Source organism: Scyliorhinus canicula, chromosome 7 (assembly GCF_902713615.1).
Source record: "Scyliorhinus canicula chromosome 7, sScyCan1.1, whole genome shotgun sequence".
NCBI lineage: Eukaryota > Metazoa > Chordata > Chondrichthyes > Carcharhiniformes > Scyliorhinidae > Scyliorhinus > Scyliorhinus canicula.
Window position 1 is genome coordinate 97,812,944 of NC_052152.1, and position 24,113 is coordinate 97,837,056.

Below are 24,113 nucleotides of genomic sequence, written 5' to 3' on the forward strand. Positions count from 1 at the left end.
AATCCTCTCCCACATTGTATGCTTTTTCTTTTGTGTTTATGCTGTCCCTGACTTCTATCGTCAGCCATGGTTGCCTCGTCCTCCCCTGTTTCCTCCTCCTTGGGATGTATTTCTGTTGTGCCTCCCGAATGATGCCCCACAACTCCTGTCACTGTTGTTCCACTGTCTTCCCTGCTAGGCTCCCCTTCCAAACAACTCTGGACACCTCCCCCCTCATGTCTTTGTAGTTACCTTTACTCAAGTAGTACCTTTGCTCAATTGTAAAATGTTACATCTGATTTCGGCTTCTCTCTCTCAAACTACAGGATGAATTCTATCTTATTGTGATTACTGCCCCCTAAACGTTTCTTCACCTTAAGTTCCTTAATCATGATTGCCTCATTATACATCACCAAATCCAGAATTGCCTGCTCCCTAGTGGGCTGTATTACAAACTGCTCCAAAGTACTATCTTGCAGACATTCTACAAATTCCATTTCTTGGGATCTGCTACCAGCCTGATTCTACCAGTCCACCTGCATATTGAAGACCTCCTTGATTATTGTAATATTGTGTTTCTTGAATGCCATTTCTATCTCCTGATTTATTTTCTGTCCTACTGCTAGGGGTCTAGTATATAACTCCCATCAAGGCTTTTTTCTTTGCAGGCAGCCAATTCTCAAACTCGAGAACCCATCGGCACAGGCTTGGAGGGCCGAAAGGCCTGTTCCTGTGCTGTACTTTTCTTTGTTCTTTGTAGGTGACAACCATGCAGCAGGATTTCGATGTTCTGGAAGGCCTATCCTGTACCAGGGAAAGTGCTCTTTGGCATACAAGAACTCTCGGGGCCTTATCTCTCAAAGATACCTTGCAAAACGTCAAAGTGAGCTCCTTAAAGACCTGCATCAGAGAGCTGAGATCTTCATCCAGATCAACATTTTGCATGGCGGGACCATCCGGATGCAACAGGCACGCGAGGCGAAACCTCACTCCAATCGGTAACAACCCATTGAAAGCCAGCCCCACCCCAGTCCACTCTGACCGCCATGATCAAACGAGGATTCTATCGGATTTATCTTGGCTCCTCTCACAAACCACCAATCGGGATCTTCCAGGGACATTGTGCAAGACATGTATCCCAAGAAATGATGATTATGAAACATGCTCCAGGATAAAATAAAGGATTAAAAATGAACAGGGTACGGGGTCTATCTGGGAACGGGTGGAGGCGCTTCGTGCAGGGGCTCCAGCTTGGCAGCCCTGGTCACGGCTCCTCTACCGCTGCTGCCGTCCAGGTACTCCACCACCCGGTAGTGGTGGCGACCCTGCGGGATATGGGGCCAGTGGAGGAGGCATGTAGGGGAGAGATGGGGGCGTCGTTTGGGCGCCAATCTGCGAGCCAGACCTCGGTTTGCCCCCGGGAGTATGGATGGGGGTGTTTAGAGTATGGCGGAGGTGGGAAGGGGGGAGATATGTTCCTGGAAGGGAGCTTTGTGAGTTTGGAGGAGCTTGGAGGAGAAATTTGGGCTGGTAAGGGGAAATGATTTTAGGTACCTACAGTTGCGAGACTTTGTTCGTAGACAGGTCCCATCTTTCCCACGCCTCCCGCCAATGGGGATCCAAGACAGAATAGTCTCTAGGGGGGAAGAAGGGGAGGGTAGAGTCTCTGATATTTATACGGTGCTCATGAGGGAGGAAGGGTCCCAGACGGAGGAACTGAAAATTAAATGGGAGGTGGAGCTAGGCGGGAAATGGAGGACGGGCTGTGGGCAGAGGTCCTGAGTAGGGTAAATTCGACCGCGACATGTGCCAGGCTCGGGCTGATCCAATTTAAGGTCGTTCACCGGGCCCACATGACGGTGGCTCGGATGAGCAATTCTTTGGGATAGAGGACAAATGCGCTAGGTGCGCGGGAGGACCAGCGAACCACGTTCACGTGTTTTGGGCATGCCCTAAGCTTAGGGGTACTGGAGGGATTTTAGCGAGCGTCATGTCCCGGGTGCTAAAAACAAGGGTGGCGATGGGTCCAGGGGTGGCAATTTCTGGGGTTTCAGAAGACCCGGGAGTCCAGGGGAGAAAGAGGCCGATGTTTTGGCCTTTGCTTCCCTGATAGCCCGGCGACGAATACTATTGGCGTGGAGGGACTCAAAGCCCCCGAAGATTGAGTTGTGGCTTGCGGACATGTCAAGTTTCCTGGGTATGGAAAAATTAAGTTCGCCTTGAGGGGATCTGTACAGGGGTTCGCCCGGGAGGCAACCATTTATTGACTTCTTTGCGGGAGAGTGAGCGTTGGGGGGGGTTGCTTTCTGTTGATGTCTGTAACTGTTTACAAAGCCAAAAACTACCTCAATAAAATTGTTTATTAAAAAAAAATGAACAGGGACAGAGCTCGCAAAAATGCAGCCCAGCCATGCTCACATCACATGACCCCCCCCCCACCAACCAACCAACCTTTTAATCCCTTGAGTTTAGATGGTTGCAGGATGATCTAATTTCAGTCTTTTTTAAATTTAGAGTACCCAATTAATTTTTCCAATTAAGAGGCAGTTTAGCGTGGCCAATCCACCCACCCTCCACACTTTGGATTGTGGGGCGGAACCCACGCAAACACGGGGAGAATATGCAAACTCCACACGGACAGTGACCCAGAGCCGGGATCGAACCTGGGACCTCGGCCGCGCGTGAGGCAACAGGGCTAACCCACTGTGCCACCGTGCTGCCTAATCTTAGTCTTTATGGCACAGAAGGAGGCCATTTAACCGGAGTCCATGCCAGTTGTCTGTAGAGCATTCCAGTCAGTCCCATTACCCCACTCTATCCTCGTGTCCTAAGAGGTTTGTTTCTCTCGAGTGGCCATCCAACCTTTTGAAATAATTGATGGTCTTTGCTTCCACCATCCTCGAGCTCTGCGAGTGTCAGGCTATTAGCTCGCACTGCGTGAAAAAGTTCTTCCACATATCTGCCCTCCATCCCTTGCTTAAAAACATAAATCTCTGCCTCCATGTCCTTGTACCATCAGCTACTGAGAACAGCATTTCCTCATCTACCTCATATGCTTCACCTGATGCCGGTGTCTATGTATTTACATAGTGTATCTTGTGTTGCCCTATTATGTATTTTCCTTTTATTTTATTTTATTTTCATGTACTTAATTATCTGTTTGAGCTGCTCGCAGATATATACTTTTCACTGTCCATTGGTACACGTGACAAACAAATCCAATCCTTATCAGAAATTGTCATTACTTTGCACACCTCTTGTCGGATGTCCCTCCGCCTCCTTTGCTCCATGGAGAACACCGCAGCTTTTCCAACCTAACATTGTGGTCAAGATCCCTCATCCCTGGAATCATTCTGGTTGAATCGCCTCTGCATCTTCACAAGGACCCTCGCGTCCTTCCTAATGTGTGATGATCAGAACTGGATGTAATACTCTAGTTGTGACCTAACCACAGTTTTTAAAAGCTTCAACATAACACCTCTGTTTTTGAACTCATGGTAGCACAGTGGTTAGCACTGTGGCTTCACTGTGCCAGGGTCCCAGGTTTGATTCCAGCTGGTCACTGTTTGGAGTCTGCATGTTCTCCCCCGTGTGCATGGATTTCCTCCGGGTGCTCCTGTTTTCTCCCCTAGTCCCGAAATACATGTTTTTAGGTAAGTTGAAATTCTGAATTCCCCCTCTGTACCCGAACAGGCACTGGAATGTAGTCCATACATTGCAATGTATGACTACTTCTGACAATATATAGACTCTTGCTAACTACTCTCTCAAGGATCTCTCCCATCTTCAAAGATCCATACTCAGGAACTCCCAGTTCGCACAAGAGTTTGCATAACACTTTTGAGAATTATGCAATTAAGTATATATTACCTCTCCCTGTCCATTCAGCCAAAATGCATCACCTCACATTTGGCTGAATCAAGTTCCTTCTGCCACATGGTCGATTCTGCGAGCCTGGCCGTGTGCTGTTACTGTCGATTGGCATTATCTTCACTATTAGCCATGCCTCCACGGTTGGATTGTCAATAAATTGCTAAATTGTACTCTATTCCAATATCCAAAAAAACGCAGTGGTCCTAGCACTGACCCGTGGGAATTACCGTTATCAACATCCTGGTGGACCTGCTATTTGAATACTGTGCCTACAACCAGATCAGAGGCTGGAATCCTGTGGCGTGAAACTTCCCTCCTGACTCCCGAAAGCCTTCCACCTACAGGCACAAGTCAGAGTATGAGCCGCTTCGCTGAATGAACAGCACCAACAACACTCCAGAAGCTCGACACCACCCAGGAAAAAGCAGCCTAATCATTGGCACCCCACCATCAACCCAACAGTGTGTACCCTACAATGCACCACAACAACTCACCAAGGCTCTTTTGACCGTGCCTTCCAACCCACGACTTTTGCCGCTTAGAAGGACAAGGGCTGCAGATAGATGGAAACACCACAAATTCCCCTGCAAGCCACTGATCATCCTGATTTAGAAATACTGCCGTTCCTTCACTGTCACAGGTTCAAATTCCTAGACCTCTCTCACTAGCAGCACTGTGGGTACCACCCACCACAGGGACTGCAGCAGTTCAAGGCAACTGGAAGTCCTCCTCCAAATCTCCCAACTCCGCAAACTTATCCCTCACAAACAGGTCTCGAAAACACACACCACACCCTAAAAGTATCCCTGCAGGAATTGACATACCCTCCATCTTAAAATGTTGCCTGCACTGATTCCGCACTCTGAGCGATGAACCACCACCGGGCTGGTGGAGAACCTAGAGGCACCATTAGCAGTGCTTGCAAGCTCGTCCCTCTATGAAAATGAAATCGCTTATTGTCACGAGTAGACTTCAATGAAGTTACTGTGAAAAGCCCCTAGTCGCCACATTCCGGCGCCTGTTCGGGGAGGCTGGTACGGGATTTGGACCATGCTGCTGGCCTGCCTTGGTCTGCTTTAAAAGCCAGCTATTTATCCCAGTGAGCTAAACCAGCCCCTACATGAGGCCCCCTACATCCGCCCCCACACCGACCTCCACAACACACTTCCTGACTGTTTCATCATTCGGTTCCCAGTATTAATTCAGCAAGCTCGGCAGCGCCAATCCCCCTCTCTGCCTGTCCCTTTCCAAAAACACCCTCCTAATCCGAGGTAGCTTACCCCCTCCATATAACTCCAAAATCATTTGTTTCATCCTTCCAAAGACTTGAGCAGAAAAATTGAGCGATTCTGGAAAAACGAACACAACTTCGGCAAACCCGTCATTTTTATTGTCTGGACCGTCCCTGCCAGCTAAACTGGGAAGAACAGCCCACCTCTTTAAATCCTCCTTCACACACCCCCCCCCCCCCCCCCCCCCCCCCAAACCAAGTTCATCAAATTCAACTTCTGCAATTGGACCCAGCTATGCACCACCCATTTACCCAAATCTCGACTTGACCAGCCGAAATGACAACTTCTCCGAGCACTCCCCTGGACCCGTGCATTGACCGGGAACATCTCACTCTCTCCTACATTGAGCTTAAACCCTGCAAATGACCCAATATCCCTATAATCCTATCAGTACTCTCCACCGGATCCATGACATGCAATAACAGGTCATCCGCATATAGGGAAACCCAGTGCTCTATCCCCTTCCCTCAATACCCCTCCACCCCGCCCTAAGCGCCATCGCCAAGGCTCAATCGCCAATGCAAAAAGCAACAGAGACGATGGACATCCTTGCCTCATTCCCCAGTGCAGATGGAAATACTAATATTCGTGCAAACACTTGCTACCCTGCCCAAATCCAAACTGCCCCAAAACCTAAAACAAATAATCCCACTCAACCCGGTCAAAAACCTTCTCTACGTCCATAGACAATATCACCTCTGTTTGCTGACCTCCCGGGGGGGGGCATTGTGCTCACATACAGCCTCCTACGATAACTGCCGTTCTTTCACGAATCTTGTTTGACCCATATCTATCGTGCGCGGCACCCAGTCCTCCATGTGCATTGCCAGCACCTTAGCCAACAGCTTTGCATCCACATTCAACAGCGATATCAAACAACACAATCCACACTCCTCTGGACCCTTATTCTTCTTCAGAATAAGTGAAATTGATGCCTGTATCAATGTGGGGGAAGCTCCCCTTTGCCAACTCATTAAACATCATCTCAAGGGGCCCCAATTCTGTATCAAATGTTTTGTAGAATTCTGTTTGTAACCTGTCCAGACTCAGAGCCTTCCCAGACTGCATCGAACCCAAGCACTCAACCCCTGCACCTTCCCCTCCTCCACCCACCGGAAAGTCCAGGCCATCCAAAACTGCCTCATCCCCGAGTCTTCTCCAGCTAGTGGAATGCCTCAAATGCCCCATTCACCTTCCCTGACTCAGTGATCACCCTACCCTCCTCTCCCACCACCCCCCCGGCCTCCTCCATTGCCCAATTACCCTCTCTGCCGCCTCAACTGGTGTGCAAGCAATCTCCTGGCCTTCTCCCCATGTTCGTACAGCATCCCCTAGCTCGACAAATGGCCCCACCGCCTTCCCCGTAGACATATGCTGGAACTCCATCTAGAGCTTCTTCCTCGCCTTCAACAACCCCATCTCGGGGTCCACCAAGTACCCCTGATCGACCGCCAGAATGGCCTCCACCAATCTCTGCCTTTCCAACCCTATGTCCCTATATGCCCGGATCAAAATAAACTCTACCTAATTACCAACTTCAGCGCTTCCCACAGCATGGAGGCAGAGACCTCCTCACTTTTATGGAGCTCAACATCAGAGCGTATAGAATGGGGTATTTGAGATATTGTACCCTGCCTTTTCACAAATCTCCTTGTCGGCCAACAACCCCACACCCGATCTCCCCTGCGGTCACTTGGAAACCCCCTTCTCCACGGACAGGTCCACAAGACGCTGAGCATGATCTGACACCACGATCGCTAAGTACTCTCAACCACCCCCACCAACAACCTCTTGTCCAGGATAAGAGTCAGTCTGAGAATACACCCCTTACACATGAGAAAAGACAGAAATTCCTTCGCACTGGTCCAAGGGCTCTTAGCGCGCACAACCCCCCCCCCCCCCCCCCCCCCCCCCCCCCAAAAAAATCAGCCATATCCACGTTTCAATGAATCCATCCAGGCCCATCCTCCCGGGACCCCCAGGTTGGCCACCGCCATTCCCCTACCCCTCGCCAACTGCTCTACAACTGTCTCCTCAAACGATTCTTCAGTTCATCGACCTGCTCCCTCAACATTTTCTGACCCTCTGCCATCATCATCATTTCTGCCTCCAAGAAGGCAATCTCATCCTCATGGTCAGTCGCCGTCCCCTCCACCTTCTGGATCGGCACATTATGCGCCTCCAGCCTCTGCTCTACTCTCTCCATGGCAGCCCGGCTAGGCTGCCAGGAATTCCGCCAACTGCTCTGTCAACCGTTGTGTGGGCAATGACGCCACGGGTCCCTCCAACATCTTTTCCCCTGCTGCGCCACACGAGTTCTCCTTGTCCGAAAACGTTGTCGCTTATTCACTGCACCTCTCGTTTCGTAATTCTTTTACATTGCCCACTGAAGGAGAATAATTTATTCTTTAATATTCATGTGTTTTCCACCTGCAAGGATCCTGTAAAACGGGCAATAAGGGCCAAAGAATCGACCTCCGGCAGGAGCCACTTATATGTGACCACCCACTCCATGACTGCCACCGGAAATCCGTGGTACTTGTTATTAATGTTACATTAATTATCTTTTTTTTTTAAATATAAATTTAGAATTCCTAATTCTTTTTTTCCCCAATTAAGGGGAAATTTAGCATGGCTAATCCACTTACCCTGCACACCTTTGGGTTGTGCGGGTGAGACCCACGCCGACATGGGGAGAATGTTCAAACTCCACATGGACAGTGACCCGGGGCCGGGATCAAACCCGGGTCCTCAGTGCCGTGAGGCAGCAGTGCGAACCACTGCACCACCGTGCTGCCCCTACATTAATTATCTTAAGATGCACCCCTCTGCCGGGTGTCTTTTCATGGGGTTGACAAGGTGGCCATCTTCCTTCCCACCCCACCGAGCTGTCTGCCACAATACAGTACTGGATAATACAATACTGGATGAGCTCCGAAATTGGCAGCCCACCTTCCACATTTAAATAAACAACGAGTGGTCAATTATGCCAGTTACCAAGCCAATCAACCCAAATATTGTTCTGCCCACGCCATAATACAGTTTGATGGGACAGGCCGTTTTTTAAACGCATGTTGGCGAGAGGGACGATTGGGGAGAACAACTGTTGGGAGTGCCTTCTTGTGCATTGAGGCACCCCATCCCCCTGGTATTGCCCAATCCCTCCCTGCCCTAAAAACCTGGGACGTACCTGGTTCCGGAGTCCATCAAAGTTCTCCCTAGGTCTGCTTGCTACACCAACTCGCGCTACGTCATTCTTTCACTGCTAGAATTCATTGTCAGAATGACGAGAAGGCTAATGGTGCTCGCCATTCTTTATACATAAGTAGCACAGGCGCTTCAGACAAGGGCAGCTTATGCAGTTAAACATAAATGTCCAGAAAAACTTGTAAAAATGGCACCACACTGGCTCATCATTCAAAAGCATCGAATGGCAAGACATTGCTTAATTTGCAGAGTGGAGACAAACTCTACTCCTCACAAACTTCAGTCCTGTCATTTCAAGTGTTTTACTGACCTATTTAACATTAATTATTGTCAAACGACCTCTCTAGTGAAGTCTCTCAGTTCCAAATTTTAGTTATTGTAGATTTTTAAAGTGTAAAGTTAAAAATATTTTTATTTTGACTCCCAATATCTCTTGGGTTAATCTTCCTTTACCTCGCTTTATTTCTCTTTCTGGACCTGGCATTGAATTCACCCACTCAAATTTATACTTCCTTCTCGGGCCTGGTGCATTCATTTTACAGCCTGTCATTCCGATTGGTGAGGGAGATGCATGTTGCGTTCCCCGTTCACTCAGTTCCCAGAAGCTGTGTTTCCTTCTCTGCAATGCTACCAAATTATAATTCCACTAACTTTTTATGCAAAAATCGTAAATTCCTAAGCATGCACAGGCAAACGTAAATAATGGCAGATGCTGTTAAATGCCCTATCACGGCAAAACTTGGAGGTTTTGTTGGTCACTAACCCCATTGAATAAAATCCATAGTAGCTAATTGGAGTCTTCAGTGCTGTGTTTGTTAAGTGGACGAATGCCCTGATCCGATTTTTACTTTTGTGACTGGTTTTCCTTGCAGAAATTCACTTGGGGTATTGAACTGACCGCTGATGCATTTTTTAATTATGCAGGAAGAAAACATGCAGCGAGCCCGGGAGGAGGAAGAACGCCGCAAGGAAGTGACGGCGCATTTTCAGATGACCCTCAATGAAATTCAGGCCCAGATGGATCAGCATGACCTACACAACACTAAGTTGCGACAGGAAAACATTGAGCTTGCTGAGCAACTGAAGAAACTAATAGAGCAATATGAGCTGCGAGAAGAGGTGATTTTGGGATTATTTTGGAGCCTTGAGTTTTTTCTTGTAATTGAGAACAGTAGATTCTAAAATACTAGAGTTTTCGGCATTTAGATTTTCACACCACTTTTTGAATACAACCTGGTGTTGTAGGAGTTAAGTTTTATATTTGTACATTTATTTTCCTTACTTGCTAATGGTGGCAAATAGCCAGGATTGGATAACATTACATTATAATGGATGTATGGAAAGCTGATGTTGAATCTAATTGCACTGCGGCTTGAGACAACCATTTACTGCATTCCTGGACTCATGGGTTTCAGTTGTGGTTTCAAAAGTACATTCATAACTTTGTAATCTTGGCTATTGGCAAATTGGCCGTGGTTTAATGGGAGAACTTGGGTGACTACAATTTTACAGTGGTTGCGTTTTGGTTGTTGCGTAATAGATTATATAATTTCATCTTGGAGTGTGTGTGTATTTTAATTAAGTGGTTATTATAGAGTGTAGTTGGATCTTTTGTTTTCACTCCTATTAAGCATAATGTTGTGCATCATGCAATGTAAAAATACTGAAGTTTCTTTAACTCAGTTGATTGAAATTGCAAATGCTATTCCAGACTGGCTTTAACCCAAAGAGTTGTAGAGGTCTACAGCACAGAAAAAGCCCTTTGGCCCGAGGCCTGGGCCAGAATTTTGGGCTCCACACCCTGGTAGGTTCCGGGACCAGCGGAAGTATGAAATTTCATGGACCGGTTTACTCCAGGATCCCACCCACCCGGACCTGCACTTGATTTTATGCTGGGTCAGGCCAGGGTTCAGAGGGGAAGCACGTCCTTCCACTAATTAAGACCCTTGAGTGGCCACTTGAGGGATTTTTCCCACCCAAACCACAATCTTTAGGCTGGCGGGTGGTAAAGTTGAAACAAAGTTTGATCTTGGGTGAGGGGGGGTGGAAGCCCCTGTATTAAGATTCCGGACCAGACCCCAACATGTGTGAGGATACCGGACAAGAACTCCAAATACTTTCTTTAATTTGTAAAACTGAGAGGAAAGGATATTTCGCTCCAGGAGTGATTCCACTGACCAGTAGGTATCTTTTATATTAAAACAAACTTTAATCTTAACAAAGAATTAAACACATTAGCATCGCAGAAAATCGTTATCAATTAACAGTTAAACAATTATTGACAATAAAAGAAAACCATTTTACTACTCATTATACCTTCTCTATCTCCAATTAAGAAAAGCCCATCACAGGTGAAAAGCCACATATAAATAAAATTTAGCAAACACAGGGTTACTTGCTATACACTTGAATAGCGTGTCTTGGAAACATTGTTCGAAAAGAGAGAGAGAGAAACAGCCTGCAGATCCTTCAATCTGTGCCACACTACTGCTACCTGACAGGCTTTGGCAAAAGCTGCTGCTCAGTTTAAAACTCCAAGCAAAACTAAAAGCTAAACTGCCTGCTACTGACCTGGCTCCTCCCACTAACTACATCATATTTTTTCCCACTCCAATCCTCTGACCTGCTGACCTATCCAAACACAATAGCTACAATTATCTACTCTCCAGGGAATCTCCAACAATCATCACAAAATTCCATTAGGCCTCTCTTTGTAAACAAATACCAGCTGGATTGAATGCCGCTACCACTTTTACATCTTAATTGTACCTTTTGCAGACATACTGCCTGCCTGTAGGTTTAACAAGGATTGATTTTTAAAAAAATATTACTGCAACAGATACCTTAACCCAAGTTTTTAATAACATTATTGCAACAGATGTAAAAAATTCCTACATTCATCACACCTCATCACACCTATCCTGAAAATTTAGGCCCTGTATATTGAAGGAAGTTGTGTTTCGGTGCTGTGTAACACTTCTAGAACTTGCAGTAGTTTCTGTAGCAGGCAGAAAATCCATTTTAAGTAGGTAATTTGCTTTGTGGATTATTACTTTATGGCTTCCACTGTTGTCAGCTTCTGATGAATTGAAATAGCAATTTCCCCATGATCAAGGCTAGTTTTTAAATGGATCAATGCTGCTAATTACGGTTACTGCAGCATATAAACCGTGTCATTGGTGTATTTGTGAACCTGGTTAGCTTATGTTGCCGTGTCCCTTTTTCTCTCCATTCCTACACAGCACATTGATAAGGTGTTCAAGCACAAGGAATTACAACAGCAGCTGGTAGATGCCAAACTTCAGCGAACGACAGAAATCATGAAAGAGGTGGATGAGGAACACCATAGAGAGAGGGAGTTTGTGAGTAAAGGCCGTTCATTCAAAAAATTTTTCTAGATACCACTAAAGCTGCATAGTATATATTTATGTCATGCGTTGCGGGTTCTTTTAAGTCCAGTACGTGTGAACGTGTATATAGAAAAAAAATCAATCTGAAAGACAGGACCAGTTTGTTAATGAGACTGCTTGATAACTCACATGATACTGAACAAATTTGAATTGCCTCCCAAAGAAGTTGTGAGCATTTTGTTCCTTTACCTCCCATACACCCTCTCCTTCCCAGATCTTTTCAGTTGTGTATTATTGTCATGTGACTGTTCATTTGGGCACCATTTAGGCCTTTATCGTTCCCCTACAGCGCTGAAAACCTCTTTTCCCCGTCCCCTATTGTAATTTTGAGACCCCATGGTTCATCTAAATTTGAGTCCCTCCAATATGTGAAGACGTTCAGAGTTTAATATACATTCGTACTTTAGTTGTACAAATGTAAAAATCCATTTTAGTGAGGCAAAGTAAATCTGTTTTTGGTTGATAATGCCTTCCAATTTGCAGCAACACTACAAGTAGAGTCCAGAGTCTTAAAATTTAAAGATATCCTGTTGATATGGTGTGCTTTTATACTCATGTACTGCCTTCTCACTTTTTTATTATCTCAGTGAAATTGAGATTGGTACCAAGTGAAAATTAACCAGGGGATTTACCCAAGACTGCTCTTGCATTACTCAGCCACGGTTACACAATAGCATGGGCAGTGGCCTGGGAATTATTTGTCTGCCTCATTTCAGAAAGGGGATAAAGTAGATGCTAAAAACTATGAGACAGAATTTTTAGGGTGCAGTGGTTAAAGCACTGTTGCCTCACAGCGACAGGGACCCGGGTTCAATTCCGATCTTGGGTGACCGTGTGGAGTTTTGTATGTTCTCCCCATGTCCTCCGGGTCCTCCAGTTTCCTCCCACAGTCCAAAGATGTGTGGGTTAGCTGGGGTTACAGTGAAGTGCTTGGTCGGTACAGACTCAATGGACCGAATGGCCTCATTCAGCACTGTGCGGATTCTATGATTCTAAATGTAGAAATTAGTTTTATCTCTGAAGAAAATGAGCAGTGTGGATGTTCTAAGGCAACAAATACTGCAGCAATTCAAGAAGGCAGTACATCCCACCTTCTCGAGGGCAGTTACGGATGTGCAATAACAGCTGGCCTAGCCGGCAACTCACTCATCCTATGACTGAATTTTAAAAAAAACTAGTGCAATTCATGATGAACATGAAACAAGTTTGTGACTGAGGTTTTTGGTTTAGAGCTTGGACTGGTAATCCTGAAATATTTCCCTCCTTGCATTTAAAACTCCCCATAAATTTGAAAACTTGGTTTAAGTTACTTTGAAACCATGTGCTAAATGCATGATCAAGTATGCCTGCCTAAATTCGTTCCAGCCATCTTTTATCAACATGTTTTTATGTCTTTGTTTCTTTCTCTGAAAAAATCTAATAATTGTTTTCGTGTTCCAACGATAGCACAAGGCTGACCGGGCTGTGTGTGCTGATATACAGCACAGTTTAGTTGATGGCAGGAGCATTGGATAGCACCTCTACTCCCAGCATATATTAATTTAGCCAATAGATCATGTGATTGAAAGAAGGATGTGTTTTTTTTCCCCCCTTTCGTCCAGAGTCATCACCACTGGTGGAATTGAAAAGCGTTCCGTCATCCCAAATATGACGGTTACGTGTCACGTTTTATGATTTTTTTTTTCTATTTTGCTAGCTGCTGAAAGAAGCTACTGAATTGCGGCACAAATGTGAACTCATGAAGCAGCAAGAGGCACAACTTAAACAACAGGTATGTTCCAACAAGCTGTAATCATTATTTTAGCTCATATTCACCCCTGCATCACCCAGCTCTATGCTCCTACATATCAGCTAATGTGATGTTGGACTCAGATTGGTCACGAACTGGAGAATAATTTCAACCATTCAAGGACCCCACTCTCTCTCTCTCTCTCTGATCCAAAATGTGGTGCTGCATTAAGTGATTGAATTGGATGTGAGGTTGGGTTTGATGGAACTGCTTATGTTCATATTGGTGGCAGCTTCATTCAATGCTGCCCCCCCCCCCCCCTCCCTTGCCCCCTTACTCCTGCCAACCTACAATATTCACATCATTCGGGAGAAAGGAGATGTAAAGTCAAAAGATAATCTAGCCACAGAAGTAAATATGATGGGAGCAGAACAAACTAAGTGAAGCGAATTAAAACAAATGAAACACCACAGTGGAGGAGAGACAGCATGCTAAGGACTTTTCAGAGTTGGAAGAAAAAAGCTAACACCTTTGACGTGAGCAACACCTGATCAAATTGGACTCTTAATCTCGGTTATTGTGGTAATGTTATCTCACCACTCATTCATTGCATGTGTGATGTTTCTTGTTTTGAAGCTTTCCCTATATATGGACAAGTTTGAAGAATTCCAGAGCACACTGGCAAAGAGCAATGAAGTGTTTACAACATTCCGACAAGAAATGGAAAAGGTAAAGGCAAAGTTACTAATATACTTCTCTCTGTTTAATTCACCTGTGTAATAATTGGAACTGTTGGATTTTTCGGCCTAATTTTCTGGTGCTGCCTTACTTCGCTGGTTTGGCTTTTTTGAATTTTTACATTTAGGGCTTTGGCAAGAGTCCTTATTTGGATATGCCAGAATTGATTATCTTGTTTTATCTGGATCGCAGTTTTTCTTACCTCCACCACAGAGACTGCAATAGTTCAAGAAGGCAGCTCACCACCACATTCTCGAGGGCAATGGACAATAAATGCTGGCCGACGCCTTCTCGGGCTACAAACTCTTAATGAGCAAAAGCGAGATCTTCCCGGTACCCACAAGTAGGTGGGGCAGCACTAACGGGACTGCTGTTTAAACAAGCCCGACACAAATTCCGCTACCTGGGGATCCAAATAGCCCATGACTGGAAAGGGATCCACAAATGGAACCTCACCAGTCTGACAGAGGAAGTAAAAAAGGACCTGCAAAGATGGAGCACACTGCCACTCTCTCTTGCGGGGAGAGTCCAGACGATCAAAATGAACGTACTACCTAGGTACCTCTTCCTCCTTAGATCTATCCTGATATACAACCCCAAGGCCTTTTTCAAATCACTAGACAAATTAATCATATGTTCGTATGGGGGGGGGGGGGGGGGGGGGGGGGGGAGGAAGAATGCTAGGATCCCGAAGAAGGTCCTACAACAAACAAATCCGGGGGGGGGGGTAGCCTTCCCAAACCTACAATTCTACCACTGGGCGGCGACGACCGAGCGAATAAGGGGATGGATCAAGGAGCCAGAGGCCCCGTGGGTGCGTGCGGAAGATGCCTTCTGCAAGGGGACCTCCCTCCGGGCCCTCGCCACGGCGGCACTCCCATCCCCACCCAAAAAACACTCCAGCAGCCCGGTGGTGATAGCCACCCTCCAGTCCTGGAACCAACTACGGCAACAATTTGGCCTGACCAAAATGTCAGACAAAGCTCCCATCTGCAACAACCATAGGATCACACCAGCGCTGACTGATGCCACCTTTAAAAAGTGGGGACAGGACGGAAGGACGCTGACAGGCGGGGACCTATCTAACGACGACAGGATTGCAACAATGGACGAACTGACAGAGAAATTCCAGCTAGCCAGGGGGAACGAGCTAAAGTACCTGCAACTAAAAAACTTCCTACGAAAGGAGACAAGGGCGTACCCACCACTGCCACAACAGACGTTACTGGAAGAGATACTGGACGCAAGCATCCTAGATGAAGGGAACTGTAGCGACATGTATGACTGACTGGTAGAAAGGGCCGACACCGTACTGGGCACAACAAGAAAGAAATGGGAGGAAGACCTGGGGATTGAAATAGAGTGGAGACTCTGGAGCGAAGCACTGCATAGGGTCAACTCCACCTCCAAGTGTGCAAGGCTCAGCCTGACGCAGCTAAAAGTGGTACGTAGAGCCCACTTAACAAGAACTCGTATAAGTAGGTTCTTCTTGGAGGTGGAGGATAGATGTGAACGGTGCCAAGGAAGCCTGGCCAACCACACCCACATATGCTGGTCGTGCCCCAGACTTGCGGGGTACTGGACAGCCTTCTTCGAGACAATGTCCAAAGTGGTGGGGATGAGGGTGGAGCCATGCCTGAACCTGGCGGTCTTCAGGGTATCTGACCAGCCAAATTTATTCCTGTGGAGGAGGGCGACCGCCCTTGCCTTTGCCTCCCTGATTGCCCGCCGTAGAATCCTGTTCGGCTGGCGTCAGCAGCACCACCCAGAGCTGCAGACTGGCTGTCCGACCTCTCGGAATCTCTCCAAATGGAGAAAATCAAATTCGCCATCCGAGGGTCAGGCGACGGCTTCCACAGAACGTGGGAGCCATTCACCCAATTGTTCCAGGACCTGTTTGTAGCTAACGAACAAGCGGAGAAATAGCCAGGTAGCCAAGAATCAGGGGAAAGTAGCCAAGGCGTGAGAGGGAGGGATAGACGGGGGGGGGGGGGGGGAATCTAAGAGTAAAGAAAGGCGAACCACAGGAGAAGGGGAAGGGGGCAGGGGGGGAGAAGAGGGAGGAGACGGGGAACAATCGAATGGAACCAGAGAGTGGGGAGGGAGGCAAGGGAATTATAACCGGAAGGAGGGCACGGGAAACGATAACAAACTTGGCAAATACAGGAACAGAGAGCAAGGAAAATACGGGGGGAAGACAGGACGAACGGCCGAAGCGGAGGTGATCGCGAGGCAACAACGGCAGCGAAAACCATCCAGAAGAAGCAAGTAACAGCACCAACACCAGATCCATTCGCATATCGCCCTCTCTGTATTGGACATAACCAATGTAACTGTTTCTCCGCCACGCAAATGTATATGTACCCCCCCCAGTGCATAATACCCTACCAGTTTTTTTTCGGGTTTATGTTATTCTGTGTACATAACTGTAAATATACTTTGTTTGAAACCCAATAATAAAAAAAATAAATGCTGGCCGAGGCAGCGACACCCACATCCCAGAATTGAATTTTTAAATAAATCAGAAACAGCAACTTGAGATCTTTATAAATTAATGGTAGAATGAATTGGAAGTCTACATATCAATCCTCGAATCTCCTCACTATGCACAGGCTCACAAAGAGAACCATATTGGACCCTTATTATCAAGCTGGCTGATAAGTGCCTTTTAGTTGAGGCCAGATTAAAATTTGATGTCTCCTATCAGCCTAGGGTACTGGAGGCTCGATGTAGAGGTTGTGCCCATCCATTGAGCGTTGAGTGCCCAACAGCAATCTACAATGACAAACAAATGGCACTAAGCTCCAGGGTCCCAGGTTCGATTCCCGGCTGGGTCACTGTCTGTGTGGAGTCTGCACGTCGTCCCTGTGTGTGCGTGGGTTTCCTCCGGGTGCTCCGGTTTCCTCCCACAGTCCAAAGATGTACGGGTTAGGTGGATTGGCTATGCTAAATTGCCTGTAGTGTAAGGTTAATGGGGGGATTGTTGGGTTACGGGTATACGGGTTACATGGGTTTAAAGTAGGGTGATCATTGCTCGGCACAACATCGAGGGCCGAAGGGCCTGTTCTGTGCTGTACTGTTCTATGTTCTATGAAACAAACCCTCCTCCATCACCCCTCCCAACTGGTGGCTGTAAAGCGTGTGTGCATGCTGCCACCAAGTAAATAGATGAATGGCCACTCGCTATATATGGCATTTTCCTCGCCTCATTCTCTGGATGTGGGTGCTGCTGGTGCAGCAGGCATTTACCGCCCCATCTGGCGATCCTGAGAAGGTGCTTGCGAGCTGCAATGCAGTGATTGCTAGGCCACGTTATTGGGCAGCTGAGAACCAACTATATTAGTGTGGAACTGGAGTCACACACAGCCCAGACTTCGCAAAAAGGCCATTAGTTCATAAGAGCAGAATTAGGCCATTCGGCCCATCAGGTCTGCTCTGCCATTCTATCATGGCTGATATGTTCCTCTTACAGACCAAGAGCTGGATTGCAAAATCAGCCAGAGCATCTCCTCCCTAGAACACGTGACCGAGGAGCAGGAGTCGGCAATTTAGCCACCGAGCCTAAACACCCTCAATGTGATCATGGCTGTTCCGGTGTGGACCATGGAGTAAGTGGTCACACACAAGGCAGCTCCTGCCCAAGGTTACAGAAAAGAGCTCTTTTTTAATCAATACGGGGTGGAATTTTGATGAAAAGACATAGGTGAATGTTGAAGGAGTATTTCCCCAGGAATGGTATGTTTCTTGGTTACGAGACCCGGTGAAACAGTGAAAGATTTGGCTGAAGCTGCAACAAAGAGAAAAGCCTCTTCCAACATACAGGCAGGGGAAGGGCGAGCTTAAAGGCCTCAAGCTGACTTGAGGGCCTTTATTAAAGCTGAATTCTAGCAACAGAGGGAACAACTGTGAAAAGATATCACCAAGGCCATTGAAGAAGTGGTGACGGCTGATTTCCGGTTACGGCGGGCGGGAGGCAGGCAGCCGCGCGTTGGAGGGCTCCCGTTCGGGAACGGCATTGTTGGGGATTGATGCCCGATCCTAGGGGCCGTGAAGGCGGTGAAGACCAGGAGAAAGCACAGGGAAGGGATATGTCGCGGTCCAGTAAGAAAACGGCTGTGAAGACAGCTGAAAGTTCGTCGGGGAGTAGAAAGGTCATTGTGGGGTCACCAAGGAAAATGGAGGCCGGAGCACCAGGGGAGGCCGCATTGCTTACGGCTGAAGAAATAACTAAGGCGATGGCTGCGGAATTCGAAAGGCAGTTTACAAAATACATGGAGACAATGAGGAAAGAGATGAGGGATGTTTTGAGTGTGCTGGTGGAGGAGGCGATTTCCCCGGTGACGACGGCGGTGAAGGAGATGCGGGAGCAAGGGGAGGCGCTGATGGAAGTGGAGGAGACATTATTGCAGCATGGTGATCAACTTACGTCGATGGGGAAGGAGATGCGGAAAGTGTTGGAGATTAATAAGGATCTGCGAGGAAAAATGGAAGACCTGGAAATCAGATCCAGGCGACAGAATTTTAGGATTGTGGGGCTGCCCGAAGGAGTTGAAGGGCCGAGGCCGACTGAGTATTTTTCTGCGATGCTGGCGAAACTATTGGGGTGGGGGGGGGGGCAGGATCCCTCCCGATATGAACTGGATCGGGCTCATCGGTCGTGGAGGCCTGTACCAAAGGCGAGTGAGCCGCTAAGGGTAGTAACTCTGTGCTTCCGTAGGTACAGTGTGAAGGAGAAGGTCCTGTGCTGGGCCAAGAAGAAGCGGGTGGTGCAATGGGCTGGAGCTGGTATACGTGTATACCAGGACTTTACGGTGGAGCTGGCGAGGAGGCAGGCTGCTTTCAACCGGGTGAAGAGGGCACTGTACATTAGCAAGGTGCAGTGCGGCATTGCATATCCAGCGAAGCTGAGGGTGACTTACAAGCTCAAGGACTTATATTTTGGAACGGCGGAGGCAGCGGAGGAGTTTGCTGAAGGACTGTGGCAGAACTGAGAAATTCAGAAATGGCCATGTGCTGATGTAACCTCATGACTGTATTGTTTGTTTGTTTGTTTCACTGCATGCGGGTGTATGGGCTAAAGGAGCAGATGTTGTATATATTTGGACAAGGGAAGTGATGGGACTTTCACTCAAAGTGAGGGCTCTTTGGGGTGTAGGTGGATATGTGGGGTTTATGTGCTAAAAGGGGATTTTTGGGCTTTCCTAGGGTCGGGCAAGGGGGAAAGGGACCTGGGCGACGGCTTCCATGCTGGCCAGTCTAAGCCGGCCAGTGAACGGGAGTGAGGTGGGGGGAGGGGCTGCGGCCATCGGAGCCTAGCAGAACAGGGTCCGAGGGGTCTAGCCGGGGTGGAAAGTTAGGGGGAAGGAACCGAGGTTGGGGGAAGGAGTATTACAAGAGGCAGTGGACAGGAGGAGTTGGGGTGGGGGGGGGGGGGGGGGGTTTACAACTCTTGGGTATCATGTACGGCACTCTTTCAGAGGTTGGATGGCGTTGAGGGGAGGGGGGTTGGGGGGAGTGGATTCTATGGTGACCATGGGCGGTCCCGGACACTCTTTTCTTCTTTTTCTCCTTTGTTTTTTGTTTCCACCGTGGGAGGGTTTGTTTTATTGGATGCATATATTGACAGGTGGGCCATTGTTTGGGGTGGTGGGAGGATGGGATCGTTGTTATTGTTAAGGGGATTGATTTTGTATTTGTTACGTTTACTGTCTGTGGGTGGGGTGTAAATTTTGAAGGAAAGTGTGAAAATGGAGAATAAAAACATTTATATATTTTTTAAAAATGTGATCATGGCTGATCCCATCCTGGCCTCAACTCCACTGTCCTGCCTGTTCTCCATAACCCTTCAACCCATTACCAATTAAAAATCTGTCTAACTCTTTAAATTTACTCACTGTCCCTGCATCCACCACACTCTGGGGCAGCGAATTCCACAGATTCACAACCCTTTGAGAGAAGTAGTTTCTCCTCAAATCTGTTTTAAATTTGCTACCTCTTATTCTAAGATTATGACCTCTCATTTTAGAATGTCCCAAAAGAGGAAGCATCTGCTCCACGTCTATTTTATCCATACTTTTTAGCATCTTGTATACCTTGATTTGATCTCCCCTCATTCTTCTAAACTCGAGAGTATAGGCCTAAACTGTTCAATCTCTCCTCGTATGACAAACTCCCCATCTCTGGAATCAAACTAGTGAACCGCCTCTAAACTGCCTCCAATGCCACTTCATCTTTCTTCAAATAAGGGGTCCAAAACTGTGCACGATACTCCAGGTGCAGTCTTACCAATGCCTTGTACAGTTGCAACAACACTTCCTTTCCTTTATACTCAGTTCCTTTTGCTATAAATACCAACATTCCATTAGCTTTCCTTATTATCTGCTGCACCTGCATGCTGGTTTTCTGTGACTCATGCGCGAGGACACCCAGAACTCTCTGCCTTGAAGCACCCCAAAGTCTCTCCCCATTTGGATAATTTGCCTTTCCATTTTTTTCAACCAAAATGCATGACTTCACACTTATCCACATTAAACTCCATCTGCCACATTTTGGCCCACTCTCCTAACCTATCTAGATTCATTTGTAGGTGGCACGGTAGCACAGTGGATAGCACTGTTGCTTCACAGCTCCAGGGGTCCCAGGTTCGATTCCCAGCTTGGGTCACTGTCTGTGTGGAGTCTGCAAGTTCTCCCGTGTCTGGGTGGGTTTCCTCCGGGTGTTTCAGTTTCCTCCCACAAGTCCCGAAAGACGTGCTGTTAGGTAATTTGGACATTCTGAATTCTTCCTCTGTTTACCCGAACAGTCACTGGAATGTGGCGACTAGGGGCTTTTCACAGTAACTTCATTGCAGTGTTAATCTATGCCTACTTGTGACAATAAAGATCATTATTATTATTGTACGGTTCTTATTTCCTCATTGCAACTTACTGTCCCATCTATTTTTGTGTCATCTGTGAACCTTCTATCCCTGTATCCAAGCCGTTAATATAGATTGTAAATAGCTGGGGCCCAAGGACTGAACCCTGTGGCACCCCATTAGTTCCATCTTGCCATCCAGAATAAGACCCAATTATCCTGACTGTCTCCAGCCTTAATGACAGTCTTTTTAAATGAAATTCTAATTCTCAAATTGTTATTGGATTTGAACTTGCATTCTCTGGATTACTAGTTCTGCAACATGACCACTACAGTACTGAACTTGGTACAACTCCCATATGTCAGTTGACTAATGAAGGAGGTAAGTTGGGTCCCTGGGATTGAGATAGTTCCAAAATGCACGTTTGATAATTCGAGGTTTGAAACCAGGTCAGCCAGATGTGTAATTGGAGTCAATGATGGAACATCCTGAGTGGCTAACCAATGGCCTGCTTACTTAATGGTACTTGACACAGTTTTGCAGATTTTAAACTTCAGCGCCCCTCCTACACCCACAGGGCTTGATCATTGAGTTGCTGCATGTGTCCCTGAGAGTGCAGTGAGTTTGCTGCACATCGGGGAAATGCTAACTACTCACAACTAGTTGCAAAAATAAAAACAGCGAATGCTAGAAATTCCTCTGCTGGTCTGGCAGCATCTGCAGAGAGGGGAAGAGAGTTGGTGTTTCAATCGATGAGTGCTGATGAAAAGTCGGAGGCTTGAAACATTAACTCTTACTCTCTCCACAAATGCTGCCAAACCTCCTGAGTATTTCCAGTGCTTTGTTGTTTTTATTTCAGATTTCCAGTACATGCAGTATTTTGCTTTTCGATTTATTAGTAGGTTGGTTTGGAGACTCTTAAAAGAAGTGGCGAGTTTCTGCATGTGTCCTGTAGCCAGCTGATTTTTTTAAAAGTAGCAAACCTCAGACCTGAAATTGATTTATTTCTACGAAATGCTTGTTGCCCTGCCATATAAAATGCATTGCTGCAGCGAGACCAAGTATGTAGTATGATCCTGATTCCTGTTTGACAATAATAGTGAGACCCATTTCTTGCTTTTGTGCACTGTGCCATTGTAGAGCCGACTTTTTTTTTCCAATTTAAAATAAAACTGGGGCATCCGGCAATATTAAAGACAGAAAAATACTTTTAAAATCTTTTTACAGCATTGCCTTCCCACCCCTCCCTCCCTCTCCAACAATCCAATTTCAAATGTGCCTGTCAGAAATTTGAGAGTGGAATGTATGTGTGGTACTTGATGGCATTAAAGCACCAAACTTGGTTAAGGGATCTGTTTGGTTGACACACATTCTGCTCGTAAACTAGGTGATTTATGTTGCTTTAGAAGCAAGGGAATAGATGACTGAGTCAAGGAGAAGAAAGCATAGCCCACATTTGCGATTTTAAGTAGGGTCTGTCCATTAGGGAGGGTTAAATATGCTATGGCATGATGTCTCACCAAATGGGGTCCTGTGTTTCTTTCTTCTGCAGATGACGAAGAAAATCAAGAAGCTGGAAAAGGAAACGACAGTATGGCGCACTAAGTGGGAGAACAATAACAAAGCGCTCTTACAGATGGCTGAGGAGGTGTGTGCTTTAACTGTCCAATTCATTGTCTTTAACATGAACAACGTGTTGTGTGCACAGGTACTGCTTTGCACAGCAGAATGCTAATTCCAGACTCGCAACCGTGAGATTTTCCTAAACACCTGCTTCATAGCGGATCTACAAAACTGATCGACAGTTTAAAAAAAAAACAACCCTTTTTCAGCAAAACCTGCAACTTTCTAATTTAGAATGTGGCCAAAAAACATGGAAAGGGTTGAAATTCAAAATAGTCCTGAATTAATAAACTGGCGCTGTGGGGATGGAGGCAAAGATTATGAGATTTAATGCTAAAGGATTCCAGTGAGCTCCATATAGTCCACCTGAGAAAGTACACCTCAAAGCGCCCTCTTTTAAAAGGTATACTTTCGTCTTTCCGATACGTCTGCAGGCAGGCAGCTGTTGACTGTTAGAAGTGAAAATGCAGAATAACTGCTTTTTTGCCTTGAATTAGATATGTGTTCGGCACTGAAATTCACCAATGAATGGTGAAAGTTTTAACGCAAATTCCTTTTTCCGAGCAGCTGCATTGCTTTGAAATAACACTCTTGTGCTCCATATTGGGGGAAGCTTTGGGCAGAAGGTTCCATTTGGTTCTTGGCCCATGATCGGGCCTGTGGAAATCCATAGGCACAGAAGCTTGCTCCTTCCGTACCAGTGACTCTCTCATTCATTTGAACTCCAAGATTCCTACACGACACGTGCATTTTTAAAAAATGGTGGTTGCTCAGGAAGGTCGTCCAAATTTTTCACTCTTTCTCCGAACATACAAGGCCATAATCTAAGTACTCACCTATCGGAAAATTACTGTCGCTAGCGTAATTTCTGACTTTTCCAGTTAAAATTATGGTTATTATCTGGATTTATGCCACTGAGGCCCATTTAGCTGCACATTGCACTACAGATATGGGGTAAATATTTTTAACTGTAATAGCGCCTTGTTTCTGTGTTGTCATTTTATTTGACAATTGTGGGGCAGCTGTTTCATTTCCTTTAAATAAAAGCAACTTCAGTTACAGTGCAGTGTGGAATTGTCTGGAATGAAAAGACACATTCTCCAGCTGTAATACCTGTAAATATTATAACGGGTGTAATATGGAAAGTAAACGGTGAGCGTGAGCTGATGGGTTAATTGGCGGACTTGAGTAACAGACCTGTATTTACGGCCAGTCACCACCCATGGAAGCATTCTCTGTGTAGACTTGCGCCCAGAAACATTTGGGGCATAATCATTTTTTCACCTGCCCGTTACCCACTTTGTCCCTCCTCTTGTCCCTTTTCCCATATTTAATATGTAGGTAGAGGTCTGTACCAGTGAAACTTGTGCACCCTCTCCAGGAGGTTCAGCAAACCAGCATATTCT

General features: G+C 46.5%; 1 protein-coding gene across 4 annotated transcripts in view; it reads left to right on the forward strand.

Annotated features, from left to right (window-relative positions):
* LOC119969211 (gamma-taxilin-like) overlaps positions 1–24,113 on the forward strand; it is a 102,577-nt gene that overhangs the window by 76,787 nt on the left and 1,677 nt on the right. For all 4 annotated transcript variants that reach the window (XM_038802512.1, XM_038802514.1, XM_038802511.1 and 1 more), the window contains exons 5-9: positions 9,276–9,470; positions 11,594–11,713; positions 13,458–13,532; positions 14,127–14,219; positions 22,637–22,732. In XM_038802512.1, coding sequence (XP_038658440.1) covers positions 9,276–9,470; positions 11,594–11,713; positions 13,458–13,532; positions 14,127–14,219; positions 22,637–22,732 — 579 coding nt within the window. The remainder of the gene's footprint in view (positions 1–9,275; positions 9,471–11,593; positions 11,714–13,457; positions 13,533–14,126; positions 14,220–22,636; positions 22,733–24,113) is intronic.